The 16,754-nt window shown below is 39.7% G+C and overlaps 1 protein-coding gene across 1 annotated transcript; it reads left to right on the top strand.

The window, feature by feature from the left end:
- Positions 1 to 1,479: 1,479 nt before the first annotated feature.
- MCMDC2 (minichromosome maintenance domain containing 2) lies at positions 1,480 to 11,149 on the top strand. Its single transcript, XM_008501763.2, has 14 exons — positions 1,480 to 1,579; positions 1,668 to 1,798; positions 1,892 to 1,951; positions 2,645 to 2,840; positions 3,666 to 3,788; positions 3,975 to 4,082; positions 5,199 to 5,327; positions 5,766 to 5,997; positions 7,613 to 7,818; positions 8,105 to 8,271; positions 8,663 to 8,839; positions 9,361 to 9,503; positions 10,050 to 10,159; positions 10,670 to 11,149. Exons 1-14 carry the CDS (start codon positions 1,480 to 1,482, stop codon positions 10,834 to 10,836), a joined length of 2,049 nt encoding a protein of 682 aa, XP_008499985.2. The 3' UTR covers positions 10,837 to 11,149.
- The last annotated feature ends 5,605 nt before the right edge of the window (positions 11,150 to 16,754 follow it).

Below are 16,754 nucleotides of genomic sequence, written 5' to 3' on the forward strand. Positions count from 1 at the left end.
AGTGCCGGAAGGGGGGGGGAGGAAAGGGTATGGGAAGCCGGGAGAAGGTTCTGGGCGAGCGCCGGGGAGGTTTGTGAGGAAAAAGGGGTGTGCTGACGGCCAGGGCATGAGGGCAGGAGGGTGGTGGTGGTGGGTGTTCGTCGTTGGAGTGCTGGTGAGTGGGGTTCTGATGGGGCTGGGAGGGATCTGATGAACACTAGGCTGTGATCAGCCAGACTTTCAGACTATATATTTTCAAGCTTAGGCGACGACAGTGTTTCATGCCCAACGACCTGGGCCGTGGTTTAGTCCTTCGTTGTCATGTTTGGTGTCCTGTCCATCTTGTCCGAGGATTAGAGAGACCAGGGACATACGGTGGATCAGCGTGGGAGTGTTTCTTTAATCCCTTCTTGCTGAAGATTTCAAAGGATAGAGCAGTAATTGTGTAAGAGTAATGCTAAAGAAACTAAAAAAAAAAAAACCAAAAAACAACAACAACAACAAAATCCTTACTATAAATTCTCTTTCAACTTGTGCTTAAAATGTGATCCTTCAGGCACTAAACAAATCCGCCAGTGTACAACATACAGTTTTCAAGATGCCAGGGTTTACACTGCTGCCACTCTGGTGTTGCACTGGTATCTAGCCAGTCATTTCAGATGCTGGATCTATTGGCCCTCTCAAAGCCAATTCTGTGGACTCCTACAAGGGATCTTTTGTATGCTATGAGCTGTGCTCTCTCATCAGCCCAATAACTGTCTTTCCCTTTACCAGGTAGCACAATCTCTTTTTGAAGATTTTAGCGGCATTTCATATTGGTCATCTACAGAGAGGGTAAAGGACACTTTGTAGAAGAAAATCTGTAAGACAGTAAGACAGATGGGTATATACAAACCATCATATTTTGTCTTTAGCAATTCTTCCTCTAAATTCAGTGAAAACAGTACTGAAGAGCATGGTCAGCCTCCAAACCAAAACTGTAGTTGTGAATGTTTTATCTGTGGGAATAAAAATTGATTTTATGTGTTTGCAAGATCAACACCTTAAGGGGGTGCTACAGGAGGTAACAGCACACTAGGAAATTCCTATTTTGAAAAGGGAAAAAGTGTTGCCCAGTTTCAGACTTCTAACAGCTATGACAGGTTTCTCAGATAAGAGAGATGCTAAGTCTTTTGACAGGTTGGTTATACCTGTAAGATACATAAGGAAGGTTACACTAAATGCAAGCTTTAAGTTCATGGGTTAAGGCATTGGGCAGTGAAATAATTCACTGAGAAAACACTAGAGCATTCTTCATTAATTTATTTTGGGAATGTAGTATGTTTCAACATTATTGCATTTTGAAGAGCCTTAAAGAATTGCATAGTTTGGAAGAGGGACTAATTTTGTATAGTTTGTTAATACATCTTCATTATTATCATACCATCGGCAGTTCTAATGTTATTTCTTCACAGTTTATTTCAATATTCTGATAAGAAGTGCAAACATCTTTCTTGAAAGATGCATCGTGAAATACAGAAAATGAGGGAAATTGCCCTTGTTTACCTTGACAGAAGTGGTGGCCTTCAGAAATTCGTGCACGATTGCAAAAAATATAATGGTATTATTCACTCAATAGTCTGTTGAATGATATAAAATGTTACACAAATCTTACTTTTTTATATTGAAGATACTTTTTGCTTCTACAGACTCAAAACAAAGTTATGCTGTTTATCGTTTCATTGTTTCAATAAATCCTTCTGATATTGCTGAGTTAGATGCAACTCTTGGAAACTACATTCTTCATAATCCCATACAAGCTGCACAGATTTTTCAGTCAGTAAGTATATATTTATAATTAAGAGTAAATTAAAGTAAGTCTTCTCTTTTAACTAGATTTTCCCTTGTAAGTGAAGTTATTTTTCAATCTCAGGTATGTTTTGTAGCTATTAAGACATTATCATTAATTGAACAACTGCAGACAGAGGCCCAGGTGAGTTGTCTTTTAAGTAGGATAAAGTTTTTAAAAATACTATTTTTGTGTTAACTTTTCGGTTTCCATTTTCTGTTGATTGTGGTACTGTTTGTAATTTCAAAGAGCTGGAAGTCTCACCTAACCATATTACAAGAATTTTGAGATAATAAATACGAAACTAAAGTACTCTTACAAGTCATGTGTTTCTGAATTTCTTTTCTAGCAGATATAGAATCATAGAATCCTAGAATTGGCTGGGTTGGAAGGGACCTCAGAGATCATCAAGTCCAACCCTTGATCCACTACTGCTGCAGTTCCCAGCCCATGGCACTGAGTGCCACATCCAGTCTCTTTTTAAATATCTCCAGGGACGGAGAATCCACTACTTCCCTGGGCAGCCCATTCCAATGTCTGATCACCCTCTCCATAAAGAAATTCTTTCTAATATCCAACCTAAACTTCCCCTGGCACAACTTGAGACCATGTCCTCTTGTCTTGCTGAGAGTTGCCTGGCAAAAGAGACCAACCCCCCCCTGGCTACACCCTCCTTTCAGGGAGTTGTAGAGAGTGATGAGGTCTCCCCTGAGCCACCTCTTAATATCTATATATATATATATATATACATACCACATAGTTTGTTTGTCCATGCAAGCAAAGCAGTTTTAAATTTAAAACAAGAAATGCTATTAATGTGGTTGTCTCTCTTGTTAGATTAGTATATTGCTGAAACCAACACATTTGCCACCTCTACCAAGTTATATTCTGAGTCTTTCTGCGTTTCCGTTCAATTACACATCTCAAAGATTTTATATGTCTGAAGGAATAGCAATTGCGATGGGAACTGTAACAAAATACACACAAGGAGCAAGATTTCTTTGCACTGAGGAAACCTGTCCATTTTCTGAAGGTATATAAAATTTAAAAAGTACTATTTCAAAAGCTTTTTAATAATTTTGATAATAGATATTAAAAGCCTAGCATGAAAAAGTCATGAACAAAATCTGGTAGGGTTTGTTTGTTTGTTTTTTGTTTGTTTGTTTGTTTGTTTGTTTGGAAACTCTTTATGCTTATGAAAAAAACCCAGAGAACAGTATTCTTAAGTGACTGGCAAAAGCTTCCAGCATAGATCATTTGTTTTAATGATTAGCTGCCTTCTATGGAAGCTGTTTTATTTGCTTCCTCCTGTAATAGAGATCATAAAGTTATAAAAGAGAAGCTAAATCCCAAGGTTAGGAGGCTGAAGAATAAATAAGGATGATTATTTTATGGGGGCACCTACCTCTCATAGTAAATATCTGCATCTCTCTGCCATTCCCATGCAAGGAAGAAGTGGCAGCTGCCTTTTTACTGCGGCTCAGAAAGCCGGGCCAAGCTGCTCCGCCTGGGGTTGTTCAGTGGTTAATTCTGCCACCTTGTGGTCGACCTACAACCAGTGGAAGTGTAATAGATCAGCCGTATGCTCAGCACAGCATCACACAGAATAATTCGGGTTGGAAGGGACTTCTAAAGGTCACACAGTTCAAACCCTCCCCTTTAGTAAGCAGGGACAGCATCAACTAGATCGGGTTGCTCAGAGCCTCATCAAGCCTCACCTTCAATATCTGAAGAAACACATGATAGAAGTTGAATTTTACTCTCCAGTATTTTAATCACTTCTATGGGAAATTCAAAGTGATAGCCATGTCCTCATTTTAAATTTTTGGTAAATTTAATTTTTTTTTTTTTTTTTTAGGGTTTAGGTACATAAGAGTGCATCTGCCTGGAGCTACAGAATCTGCCACAGTGAGGAGTGATTTTGTATGTAGTTTGTGTTCTTCACCGCTGCAGGAAGACATGAAATTTAGAGTACTTGGTGGTAGGATCTACGTGGTTTTATTTCTAGATCTGTTACTTTCCTACTTGTGTTACATAATAAGTAAACAAAATGCTTAAGTGGAAAAAAGACCAAGATAGACCAATAATTTTAAAAATTCAAAGAAACAACAAAAAAGCTGTACTAGTTTTGAAAGAACTAACCTTTTCTTTGCCTTCATTTTGAAAGATAAACAAATAGTCGAAATGATTGATGCAAAAGTTCTTGATGCTTTGAAAGGCTATTCCAATGATAAATCACATTTTAGGATTCAGACACTTACAGTTTTCTTGAGAGGTAAGTTGATTTTCGGGTTTTTATCAAAGATGTTTTAGGATTAAATTGTAGTAATTCTTTGCACTTTCCTTACAGACCCATTCCTCTGGATAAAATGGTGGAAGTCATCACTTGTATTGCAGTTCTTTAATAAAATTAGGGGTGGAGGAAATCCATTAAATTAGCTACATGGCTAAACAGTATGCACAGTCAACTGAATAGGGCACATGGCAAAACTCTTGCATTCAATTTTATCCCTTCATTTTTTAAAAAATCCCCTGGCCAACTCTACCATATCACATTTTAAATATAGCTTGGTTTTTTTTCTCCTTTCTGCTTCCTTTGGTGATACTGTTTTGTACTGATTCCATGGATTTTTAACATGCTTCTTCAACCTAGATACTTTCTGCATTCCATTAGGATTTTTGGCCTCTACTACCACTACAAACATTAAATAATTTCTAATGTTATCTAACTAAAATCACACCTCACCAACATAATTCCATTATTCTCTTAAAATAATAACATAAAACAATGTATGAGTGGAATACTGCAAGTTATGCATGCATTAGATTTCCACTGGCTTCAGTGATCAGTGAGGTTAGACAGGGTCTCACAGCTGAGGTTCATATTTGACTGCACCTAACTCACATTTCCAAAAATAAATGGTTGATTTTTTTTTTTTTTAAGAGGCACAGAAACACAAAGGTTCCCAAATCTATGTGTCTTTTTAAGATCTGTTCAGTTTGGATCTCCTTTTTATAGTGTGTTTTTCTCTGACATAAGATAGTATCTGATAATGGTGTCACAAGTTTCAGAGTAGCAACGCATACTTGCAAACCACTGTCAGTTGTGTTTTCAGTGCAGAACTAAATGCATCATATTTATCAGGAATCTACTTCTCACCTCGTGTGCCTTACTTTCCTTTTGCACTATTAATGAAAATGCAGGCTTCATTTCTTTCTTGTCCATTCTGGTGGACTTGGTATCCAGCTCTTGTTTTCCTCAATTAAATGGAACTGTTCAAAATGTGAAGTTTTTTTGACCTTGTGTTTAAAGCTGTTCTTATACCCTAACACATCTGTGTGTTCTCCTCCCCACCCCTATTTTTTTTTTTTTTTTTTTTTTAATTTCTAGATGAACTGGCCAGTAAAATGAAAATAGGAAACCACTACAAGATTATAGGAATTCCAGCTTGTGTACAAAATGGCTTACAAGCTACAGCATGTATGGAAGTCAGTAGTATACAGCTCTATAAACCAAACGGTAGGGAAGTGTCATTTAAAATTGACTAAAAAAGTTCTAAAACAAAAATTCTAAAACAAAATTTTGAGAGCTGGTACAGTTTTCTGTTATCTAGAGGCCCACATTTCAAAACCATTCTGGGACTTTCCTCTTACAGTAATTATGTTACTATTATTTGAGAATATCTTATTTTGCCAAATGGGAAAATACATCATTATTTACTGCGTATCTTCAACTTTTCTTTCCAACTTCTCCTATCTGCTGGGAGATACTTCAAAATCATACATTAAATGAACCTGACATTTCAGTCAGTTGTTTACATTGTGACATGGTGCATAATCCATAAACCTTTTGGTTCTTTGTAAGCTTTGTATCAAGAGTAGAATGGTGTTTTGTACTAATACACAAACATAGCTCTCCTAGGGAAGTGTTTGCTAACCTGCACTTTGTTTTAATTAGGTCCTTCTTCTGTCAGTGACAGTTTTAAGTATCTGCTCTCACTAACTTCAAGTTCATGCTGGAGTTTTACAGCCATTCTTGCCAACATCTTTGCTTCTCAAGTTGTCCCACCAGGCACTTACAATACTCTCAAACTTGCAATATTGCTGAGTCTAGTGCAGACCTGTGAAGAAGAAAATGCAGATTATCTGGATCTGTTGATTGTGACAAGTGACACACTGGTAATTGATAGGTAAAGAAACTCTGTATTTTTCATGTAAATTAGAATTTAAAACATGAGTATTTTTAAACATAATAAGATTTGTCTTGCATGAAAGGCTAAAGAGACTATTTAAAAATAACACAGAGGTCTCCCACACAGTAAAAGTGTACTGCTTTTTTTCTTTTCTCCCTGTAAAACTGTTATTTATCTCAAGATATAAATCTAGATCAGAACTTCACTAATACTGAAAACCTCTTAGCACTCTCATAATTATCTCAGTAAGATTTGAATACAAGAGCTCAAAAAACCCCATTCTTCTAAATTCAAAACTGAAGGCTGTCCCAGAAGCTGGTAATGATATAAGCAAAGGGCTCTGCTTTTCAGATCATCTATCTCATTAAGCCTTTTCATCATCACTTCTCAGTACCAGCATTTTCAGTTAATAAGCAGTGTGCAAATAAATACTTAACATTTTAAACACTCTTTTTCATAAAAACCATACCATTAAAGTATACATCTTTACATGCAGGTCATAAATCCAGCTGTCGTTGCCCTTAACACAATGTTTTCCAGTACTTGAGCATTTTATTTACCCCTGTGAAGATAGAACTGTAAACTGTTAACACATTTTCCCATACGATGCAGAAAAGTACAATATACTCAGCTTTAAATTTACATTCATTTAAACAAAAATGCTTCCTATTAAAAATACTTTTGCTACTTCTAAATTTCGCTGTAGGAATTAGTTCAAACTTAAAAACAAATCCAGGTAGCAATGTTTTTTCCCCAGATTAAAAATAAGATTTCCTAAGAAAAACCATTGGAACTCAAGAGTGTTTTGAAAACCAAAACATCTGTTTAATATTAAAACAGTTGCACACTGTAAATCTGGGTTAGTAGTGACATTTGTACTGTCTGCATGTCCACATAGTATTTTGTCAGCAGCCTGTCAGAGCAGGCATTTTCTGCTTTCAATTTCTATTTGTATAACAGCCTATATATTAATAATCACTTTATCCCATTTATTAATAGTAGGATAAATCATGCTCTGACATTTAAAAGTCATCAGCAGTCTTTGACTGTGGGACCAGACAGACATTTTGCAACTTCTTCGTGCCAAGAACATAGTACAGGGGATGAAAAATAAATTCTATACCTGCTTTCTCCAGCAGAACTGGGTAGGAAGGAAGGGGCCATAACCCAGGCAGGCAGAGCTTGCAAGTTCCCAACCTCCTCATTGTTCCCAGATGGCCAGGACTGCTAATCTGTTACCATTTTAAATCCCTGGAAAAGTTCTCTAGAATAGGGGTTAACAGTATTGGGGTTAAATTATGAGACTTATTTGATTTCCCAAGAATTACTTCTATTACAAACCATGATTTGCCTCGTATGTTAAATCCATAAGAAATAGTCTTGTTGACAGTTGTTGGTGAAAAAGCTTGGACTTCTACCTTTGTATTCAGTTACTTAAAACATTGAGTTTTGACACTGGATTTATGTGAAGGGGGTTGTTGGGGTTTTTGTTGTTTCTAAGTGAGTCTGAATGTATGTAAATAGCTTTATAAACCATGAGGTAACTTTAAGTTTTGAAAAACTGAAGAATAATTAAACAAATTGTGACCGACAGAATTATTTAATCCTCTAGGCTTCTGAATTACAGCCTATGTCTTCTGCCTCGTGGCATCCGACACCCCCCTTCTGGTGAAATCTTTCCTTCTGTGTCCAAAGACAAACACGGGACTGGAAGTGCCTGCATTCACGCTTGCAGTGCTCTGCTGGCTAAGGGTGGTATCTGTTACATAGGAGACTTATCTTCATATAAGAAGGATAAACTTGAACATCTACAGTCAGGTAATCTCACACCTGCTAACAAATGAGGGGACAGAACAAAACAAACATGCACATTCAGGGCCAGGTTTGTTTCAGGGCTTACAGCTCTAAAATGCTGGGAAAATCTAGAAGTCATTTTTAACCTGTCTGTGTAAGAAACAAGGACAAAAGTGCCAAGATCCTGTCAACTTACATGTGCTGCACCACAGAGCTCGTGACAATTTGGTAGAATACATAATCATGCCTGGTTTCAGGCAGTGTGTGTGACAGATTGATCGTGTAACTGATGCATTTTGTCCTGTTCTAGTGCTGGAAAGCAGAACGACAACAGTATTCATTCCTGGGAAGAAGTACGGAGAAGAGGCTGACCAACAAGTTACTATTTCAGTTGAGACCAACTTTTGGTCTTTTGTAGATGTGGATTCTTCCTCAAAGAAGCATATACAAAAGGATAACTTTTTAATTGGACAGATGGTAAAGCTCATGTCTTGTTATGATGGGAACTGCATGACAGCAGCAGCATTACATTCGTGTTTATGGTTATTTTAATCTACAAAATAGTGGAAACAATCAAGTTGTTGTCTCCCAAAAAGTCACAACTTCAGTGACTATAAAACAACTATCTCCTAAAACAAGCTAGCTTTCCAAAAGTAGGTGTAATTTATTTTATTCATAGACTAGCTGTTAACAACTACTATTGAAACAAAATTTTACTGTATACATTATAGCTAATCATTAGATAAATCTTGCAGGACTCAGTACACATGGATATTGAACACTGCAGATTGAAGAAAACTTCGATGTTTCTTCAAGTCAAAAGGCCAAAATAAAGTAACTGTTTTCTTTCTCTGGGTGTTCTATGTAGGACATGAGTCTGATTCCACCTAACCTTCTAGATGGCTTTGGGCTTTTGATATACAATGAATTTCCTTCATGTCGACTGTCTTCTCCTCTGGTGCAGCATATATTAAAAAAAGCCATTAATCCTGAAGCCATGCTATACAAAGTCTCACAGCAGTTCCGAATGCAGGATTATGAGGAGGTAACAGATACTATCCAGCAATTTAGGAATGCATTGTACTTGGGAATATCATAGTATTTCTGGAATCAGAAGGTTCTGTCTGCACTTTCCAGTTGCTTATTTTTAAACCTAGTGTTAATACTCACTTCTCACCCTTCACCCCTCACCATATTCCAGAAGCACTAATTAGGATCATTGACAGAAATAGCTTTTGTTCTTCAAAAAGGCCAGCATAACAAATGTGGTTTGATCTGGCTTCTGAAAAACTTACTGGGTTAACATTCATATAAGAACAGATCTCCAATACTTCTTTTACCAAGAACAGTTTACAATCAGTAGTAAAATATTCCATTCTACATAAACTGACAGTATCTCTAGCATATATAAGATGACTTTGTTAATATTAAGATAATCCTTATGTGTAGCTGGGTGGTAACAGCTGTCTTTAATATATATTCTAGACAGTTTTTTTATAATGCCCCAGTGTGGAAAATGCAAATTCTTTGTTTTCCAATATTTTAAAATGTATGCCCTCTCTTTAGCTTATTTTGTTTGCTAGGAATCTTCATGTTGAGCTGAGTTCAGAAGCAGAAAGCCTCATTCAGGGCTACTATGTTGCAAGTCGCAGAGTGAGAAGAGATTCTATTCATGGATCAACTTTATCAGCATCTGCACTAAAAATTCTGTATGTCATTTCATAGTAAAGGGAACACATCTATGTTTAAAGTAGAATTTGTGCTAAGCTGCTCAAAAGCTTGTTAAAACCTAGACAAGGCTCTCAATTTTTTAGAAGCTCAATCATAAAGAATCCTATTTACTGTTTATGAATACCATTTATTTTATATGGTGATGAAAAAAAAGCTTGAAGAACATTGCCAGGGGAAAAAACACACACAAAAAAGTGACATAACAAACAAGTATCACCATTACAGCTCTCTAGGAAAACAAAACATGGTATTTAAATTATTTCATCTTTGTACTATGGAAGCAAAAAATTACAATGCCAAGTTCCTGTTTTCAGAGCACAAGAAATTTACACAAAACATGTACTTTGCCAGTGAGGAGCATCGCTACACAGTATTTGTGGGAAGTTTACACAGTTCAAGTATGGAAAAACACCCACTCCTTACTCCTGTTAGCTTACAATTTACAGAAGTGCTGCAAACAGGGCAATATCTACTGCATTCATGTCTGCAATGTTATGTCTGACATGCTTGTATTCATCTCTTAGGATCTCGCTGTCTAAGGCTCATACTAAACTAAGTTTAAGGAAGTATGTACTTGAAGAAGATGCACTGATTGCCATCTTGTTACTTGAATCATCTCTTACCCTAAAATACGGTAAATAATGCATTTATTTTTTGGTTTTAGTCTTGGGTGCGCTGTTTTCATACTTGGCAATTTAAAAATTTCTACCAATTGACTGGAATACATTAATTCAATTTAAACAGTCCAGAATTTCTGCTGTTGAAGATGATAAAAAGTCTTCCATCTGACTTTCCTGCAAAGTTTTGGTGCTGTCCATCATTAGGCTCCAGGCAAGCACCAGGCCACCATCCTTTATGCTGGTTTGTAAAAGCCATCACTTCTCTTAATAGCGGTCCAGGTTAAGCAGAAACAGATTTCCAGAAGACAAGGGCTGAGAGGGTTTTTTTTTTCATCTAGCATCACAGTCACATTTGTTCATACACAAACTTGAGCAAGAATTATGAGGTAACACTTAATCAATGGTAACAACCTGGTATGTTACCATTTTTCTAGTAATCAGTGTCACATCTTTTTTGCCCTCTGAGTCCTGCCAAGGTTTTATCAAGTATTTTAGCTTAAGTTCTTTATTTCTTCTTTGCTTAGGCAAGTCTGCATTATGCATACCACCAAATCCTGTATTTCCATTTGACCTCAGTGATGAAAATGCTCTGTTGCAGAGAGATAGTTACCTAATGCAGTGTCACCATCACCTCCTGCAGTTTGTCGGTGCATACAGCCCAGGAATTCACACTAACACCAATGAAGAGTGAAAACACCAGTCTGGAAGTCTGACACTTCAGCTTTAGCTTTTTGAGATACTGCAGTTAAAATTACAACTAAGAGGATTTTAAAATATTTGTGTTCAGACAGTTCACTGCTTCTTTGCTAAGGAATAAAGCACAGCTCACAAGATTCATTACAGAATTTGCAGTATTGTTGTTTGAAGACAGGAGAGTTGTGTCTTCATCCAGGGAGGCTTCAGAATAAAGCCACAGCCTGAACTCTTCCTGGTTACCACTGTTCATCCACAGTTAAGTAACACAAGCAAATGAGGGTTTTTAATTGAATAAAACTATAACTAGCAGTTAAAACAGGAGTCTGGAATTTGTTTCACTTTAACTACATTAATTCTGCAGTTTTCCTTGTTACTTCTTTTCAAATGTACCACTCCATGAGGGTTAAATAGTTTTAAGTACATTAAAACTCTAATGTAAGCCAACTTTAATTATTGCTCATGTTCCAAGAGGCATCACCATACTGCTCAATGTTCTATGCCTTAATTTTACATTATAGCAACATATTTCTAGACCAGGACAACAGGATGCTGCTGGAATCTGGAAAAATAAAACACATAACAAAAACCACCCAACCAGTATCTCCACATTACTTTACACAGACTGCAGGGGAGAGCAGAACCCTAAGGGAAGTAGCAGCTCAACTTCAGAGTTCAACTTTACCTCGCTGCAAAAAGAAGTGTCAAGAGTGGTAAAAGAGGCATCTGAGCTACAGTATGCTTCTCCATTCTGTGGATTTTCCATTATTTTATCTTCCTAGTAAGGACAAAGCAGCAGACAGAAAGACTGATCAGGTTTTACAGCCAAGGGGTCCATGGTGAAGAAAAAAAAATAAATGCAGCAGAAAAAAATGTGAAGACTCCCTGTCAGATTTGGACAAGATGAATACCAAAGGCTTGGTGTGACTCCTATTGTCATCCAGCAGGATCGTGGTTCTGCTGCTCACACAGCCTCAACAAAAAAAACTCCAGTCACTGAAAAGAGAAACCCAAAATTTTATTCGTAGACACACTGCCTTGGAGGTAAGCTGCCACCACTAACCCTGTGAACTCTCATTTTAACCCCTGATTTATTCAACTTTGTTCAATTTATGTGGTACACTTAAATATTCACACAAAGTTCTAAGAGTCCACAAGGCCACTTCCCTTTCACACTCCCAACTTAACTTCATTTGAGAATTATTCACACATTTTCACTTAACAGCTACTCCTCTGCCTTACTATTGAATTGAGCAGTACTTCTGTGAAGCAGGAAGGGCCATGAAAGCATCTCCAAGTTTATCAGAATTCCACATCTCAGGCTGCTGTTTTCAAACTGAAAAAAAAAATATAGTAATAATAAGTTCAAAATTAGGCATACAGAAAACTGACTTGACCTAATCTTACACAAAGTTATTTACTGGCATTTCAGATGCAAAGATACACATCAAAACCAGTCAGATGGGTAAACGGCAAAGGTTTCATCATTAGGCCAGCAAAATTACTTCTAGAAGAGACTTAAATAGAATCCTTTTATGAATCCCTGTTTTGAGAAGCCATATTAAGGAATCTTTAGGAAAAAATTCTCTGCAAGACCACCACAATTTCTTATCCTTACATCTCCCCAGCTTCACCTGTGAAGTTTTAAAAGCAAAAACTGGAAGAGAGTAGAAATACCACAAGTAAAGCACAGGCAAGTCAGTCAGTAGTCAGAAAATGTCCTTGACCAACAAGCTACACCTTCAGCTGATTTAAGCCAGCACAGCTCCATGCATCAGCAAACCTGGCCAGCTCAGGCCTTCCCCAGCTGCCAGGGCAGCCTTCTGGAGCCCCAGTACTGTAGTTTTGCAGAAAAAAAACAACTTGCCTTCTGAAACACCCACATTTCCAGAAGCTGCTGGAGTCTACAGGTATGTGCAGTCATGAGGCTCAAAGGCAGCAGAGGTCATCTGATGTCACAGCATCTTTGAAAGAATACATACAATCAGAAGTGATGGTAGCAAATCAAATAGGAAAAAAATCTTACTTATTAGCTGGCACATCAGATACGACATTGCTCATCACAAGGTTCAGTTGGGTAAACGGCAAAGAGTCATCATCATTATGCCAGCAAGCAGTTTCCTGCCCAGGGCAGGACTGGTGGAACTTTTTCCAAGGTTCAAATATGTAACAAAGCACAATGATGTTTTTAGCTGTTAAAACACAGAATGGATTCATTATAGCTAGAAACAAAGAAAAAGCCTCAAAAATGCACCCCCCCCATCCCTGTTGTTACACTCAAGCCATATAAAGTGTCTTTCTAGAGGTAAAGTGCACTGCCCTTGTCACTGTTCTCTTTCTGGGACAGTACAGTGCCAGCAGGGATGATTTTAACACACTGTTCTTCATTTTAGTCTCTCACTTCCACATAGCATAGGTTAACTCCTCAAAGCAGAAGTCTTGTTTCTCTCCCCAGTTAAAAACTAGATGTTTTAATACTATTACATACCTCTCACCTGATTCCTCTAGGATTTTTGGATAGCATCTGCTTTGTTCTGGGCAGCAAGTCTTAAAAGGTTTTATAACTGTCATAGGATCTTTTGTTAGAGGTCCAACCTCTTAACACTGCACCTTAAAAATAATTTCCTCCTTGTTCCTTTGTATGAGAATTTATAAGCCATAAGACATCTTCAGAAGTCTAAACCAGGTTTCAGGAGTACTTTTTGAACTTTTGTACTTTTTGAAGTATAGTAAAAAATAGTTACCTCTGTGGCTCCAGAATTCACATGACACCCTTCTGCTTACAAGGTAGCAGCAGTATGGCAGAGTCCAGATCAAAGATTCTCAAAGCCACTCAAGTCATCTCTTTAACTTCACTTGGTGCCTTAAATTATGAAAAGAGATAAAATATGCCCAATTCAGAGAACTCCACTGCTGAGACTGCATCAACACTTCCTTAGGGAAATAAAGCTTAAAGAAATACCAACCTTCTGTGCAACCTTATTGCTGGCATTATCATTACCTGTTGAGAAAAGTACAGCAAGAATCAGCCAAGATCGTGGTTAAACAGACACAACTTTTACCTAAAGCAAGCTCCAGTAAGTAGGGAGCTCCAGTATGACATGAATATTATGCTGCTTCTAGCTGGGGTGAGGAGTAGCCTTGGCAAGGTACAGGCTTTAACCCTGGATGAGAGGCTGCACACACTGGGGACTGCATGGATATTTTTCTGCCAGTTAAGGTCAGCACTGGTGCTGTGCTCCCTGCAGAACTTTGCTGCAGAGACTGTCAGACCTCTCAGATCCTGTCCCTGCCAGAACCCACCCTTTGGGATCTGTACCTACAAGCAAAGAAGGGCAGGGGCAGGGTCACTATACAAGACTTGCCAAATTCCCCAAAGGGAAGGAAAAGGTAATTTATCTTCAGAACTAGGACATGCGTTTGCCAATGGAAGTGATTTATCAGCAAACCTAAATCTCTCTGGATTGCCATCTGTCACTCCTTTAAAGACTTGATGAACCAGGAGATAAGTAACCCCCCCACCTTTCCAGTGGAACGTCCCATACCCCTTAGGTCCATCTTAGTCTAACTGGGCATTCACAGGTCCTTGGAAAGCCTGCATGTCTAGCGAGTGTCAGCTTGAGCTGGTCACCCCCAGCATCAGGACTAATCCAACGCAATCCCACCACACCTGGCGAACGAAACAACAGCGCTACAACAGCACGACGACCGCTTGTCCTTCAAGTGATGGCTGATGCTGTTTAAAGCGATCCACCCCTTCCGGAGATTATTCATTGTTTCCCGAATTGGATTTCTTACATTAAATAGCAGAAATTTTTAATATTTCCTCCGAAAAGACAAACCTGGAAATCTCTCTTTAGGCGACCACGTGCACCGCTCCAGGGCGGCTCCAGCCACAGCTCGGGTGGTTCGGCCGGTCCAGTCACCCCCCGGACTCCGGCCAGCCCCTATGGCCGCCCCGGCAGCCCCAACCACCGCTCCCATACCGGCGGCTGAGGCACGCACCGAACCGCCCGTATCCCGGGCACCGCGCACATGGCGAGCGGGCCCCGCCGGCAGCCTCTGCGGGGGGCCATAGGGACCCCCCCGCCATCCCGGGGCCCGCCACAACGGCGCTCACAGCGCGGCTGCCGCCAGGATCCCACTCCTACAAACTGTTCCCTCGCTCTCGGCACCGTGCGAGGCCCATTTGGTGCCGCCCGACCCAACACTACCAGCCTCAAGAGGCCCGGCGGAAAGGACGCATTCTCCGCGGGATCCCCTTAAGTAGACTTCGCGGCAGGGGCGGGGAGGGAGCGCGGCGCTTTCCGGCCGGGCGGGCGGAGCCTCGGGGGACCTTGGGTCGTGGCTGTGTGTACATGCGCGGGAGCGGACGCGACAGCGGTGGGAGGAGTGGTGATCGCCTTGGGTTGGCTTAGTCCGGGAATCCTGGAGCAGTGGCGGTAGCGCTGGAGGCTGGGCGGGAGAACCCGGAGCCCCTGTGAGGAGCGGGTAGGGGTGGGCGCTGTAGCGGTGGCGGGACCGAGCGGGACCGGGTCCGCCTCCCGCAGCCGCCTCCAGTGCCGGGCGGGGCTGTGAGGGGCCGGCAGCGAACGGGGGGCGGGTCTGTCTCTGGGGGACTATTCCGGGGGTTGTAGCTTCACTGAGGAGATGGAGGGGTTCGCCCCAGGTGGGCTAAGGAAGCAGATGGCCTGCCTGAGGGGGGAGCGCCTCTGTGGTCTGTATGGTGTGTCTTGCATGCTGCAGTATTCTTAATAAACGCAGCGTTTTCACCCTTTAAATGCTTCCATTCGCACTGAATAATCAGTCAAGGCCACGAAAAAATCGTCTTTTTGGTGTTGTCATTTTTTAGTTTATACAAGCACAACGAATACTTTGTCCCAATAGACTCTGCGGGAAAAAGGAGAGGAAAAAAACCCCGAAACATACACGACTAGAGGGCACAGTATCGTATTTACAGAAAAAAGCATCTGTATGCAACAGGTCTCGTATTATGCAGGTTAACTGTATATGGCTGTGTGGAGTTTTACCGGTCCCATCCCTCTGAAGGCAAACTGGGGTTTGCCAAGGTCTTTGAGTGACTCCCTGAAAAATGTGTCCTTCAGATAAAAATGTCTGAGCACTATAAAACTTTATTCCTAAAAGCATGCGTAGTTCCAGTGCCAAATGCTGAACTGTTCTATTTCAGGGTTCAAATTTTTTTCTAATAAATGTTAATGGTCAATCCAAAGGTCAGGTTTGAAGTAAACAGGTTCAGGGTCTTTGGTTTGATCTGGGTGTAAATTTCTGGGAGATGACCTCTTCTACAAGTCAAAGGAAATGGGTTGCCTAAGCTGGTGTCCTGGATCTGGAAGAAAAGGCATAAAATGCATCTGTGATAAATAAATAAAAAATGTTTAAAAAACCATAAATGCAGGGAATTTATCTCAAGTAAAAAACTTCTGTGGGAGTTCTGAATGTTCTCTCTGGCCTTCAATAGGGGTATAAAATGCTGCCTGAGCTCTTTGCATTGTGGTGCACGTGGCCATCATTACACAGCTATGGGTACAAAGCATCTGTGGTGGTCACTGCTCCATTTCACTGCCTGTCCTCTGACCACTGCAAAGAGTCTGCCTCTGTTGCAGTAGAAATCTTGAGTAGAGGAGTTTTCTCCATCCCATCTATTCATAAGTTACCATGGTTTTAACCCTTGTTTCTATCCATTTTTCACACTTTGTGAATAAGAAGTCAGAATCTTTCAGTTATGTTAATGTAAAACATCACCCTATTTCGTGTTTTTACCACATGATTTCGAATGATGTTTCATGTGCTTTTTGTTTGTTTGTTTGTTATCAGACTCAAAATTTGACACTTGACTTCTGGATGAGATTTTTCTTACCCTTTTTCCCCCTCACCTGATGCCATTTCATTTAGATC

Source organism: Calypte anna, chromosome 2 (genome assembly GCF_003957555.1).
Source record: "Calypte anna isolate BGI_N300 chromosome 2, bCalAnn1_v1.p, whole genome shotgun sequence".
NCBI classification, from domain to species: Eukaryota; Metazoa; Chordata; class Aves; order Apodiformes; family Trochilidae; genus Calypte; species Calypte anna.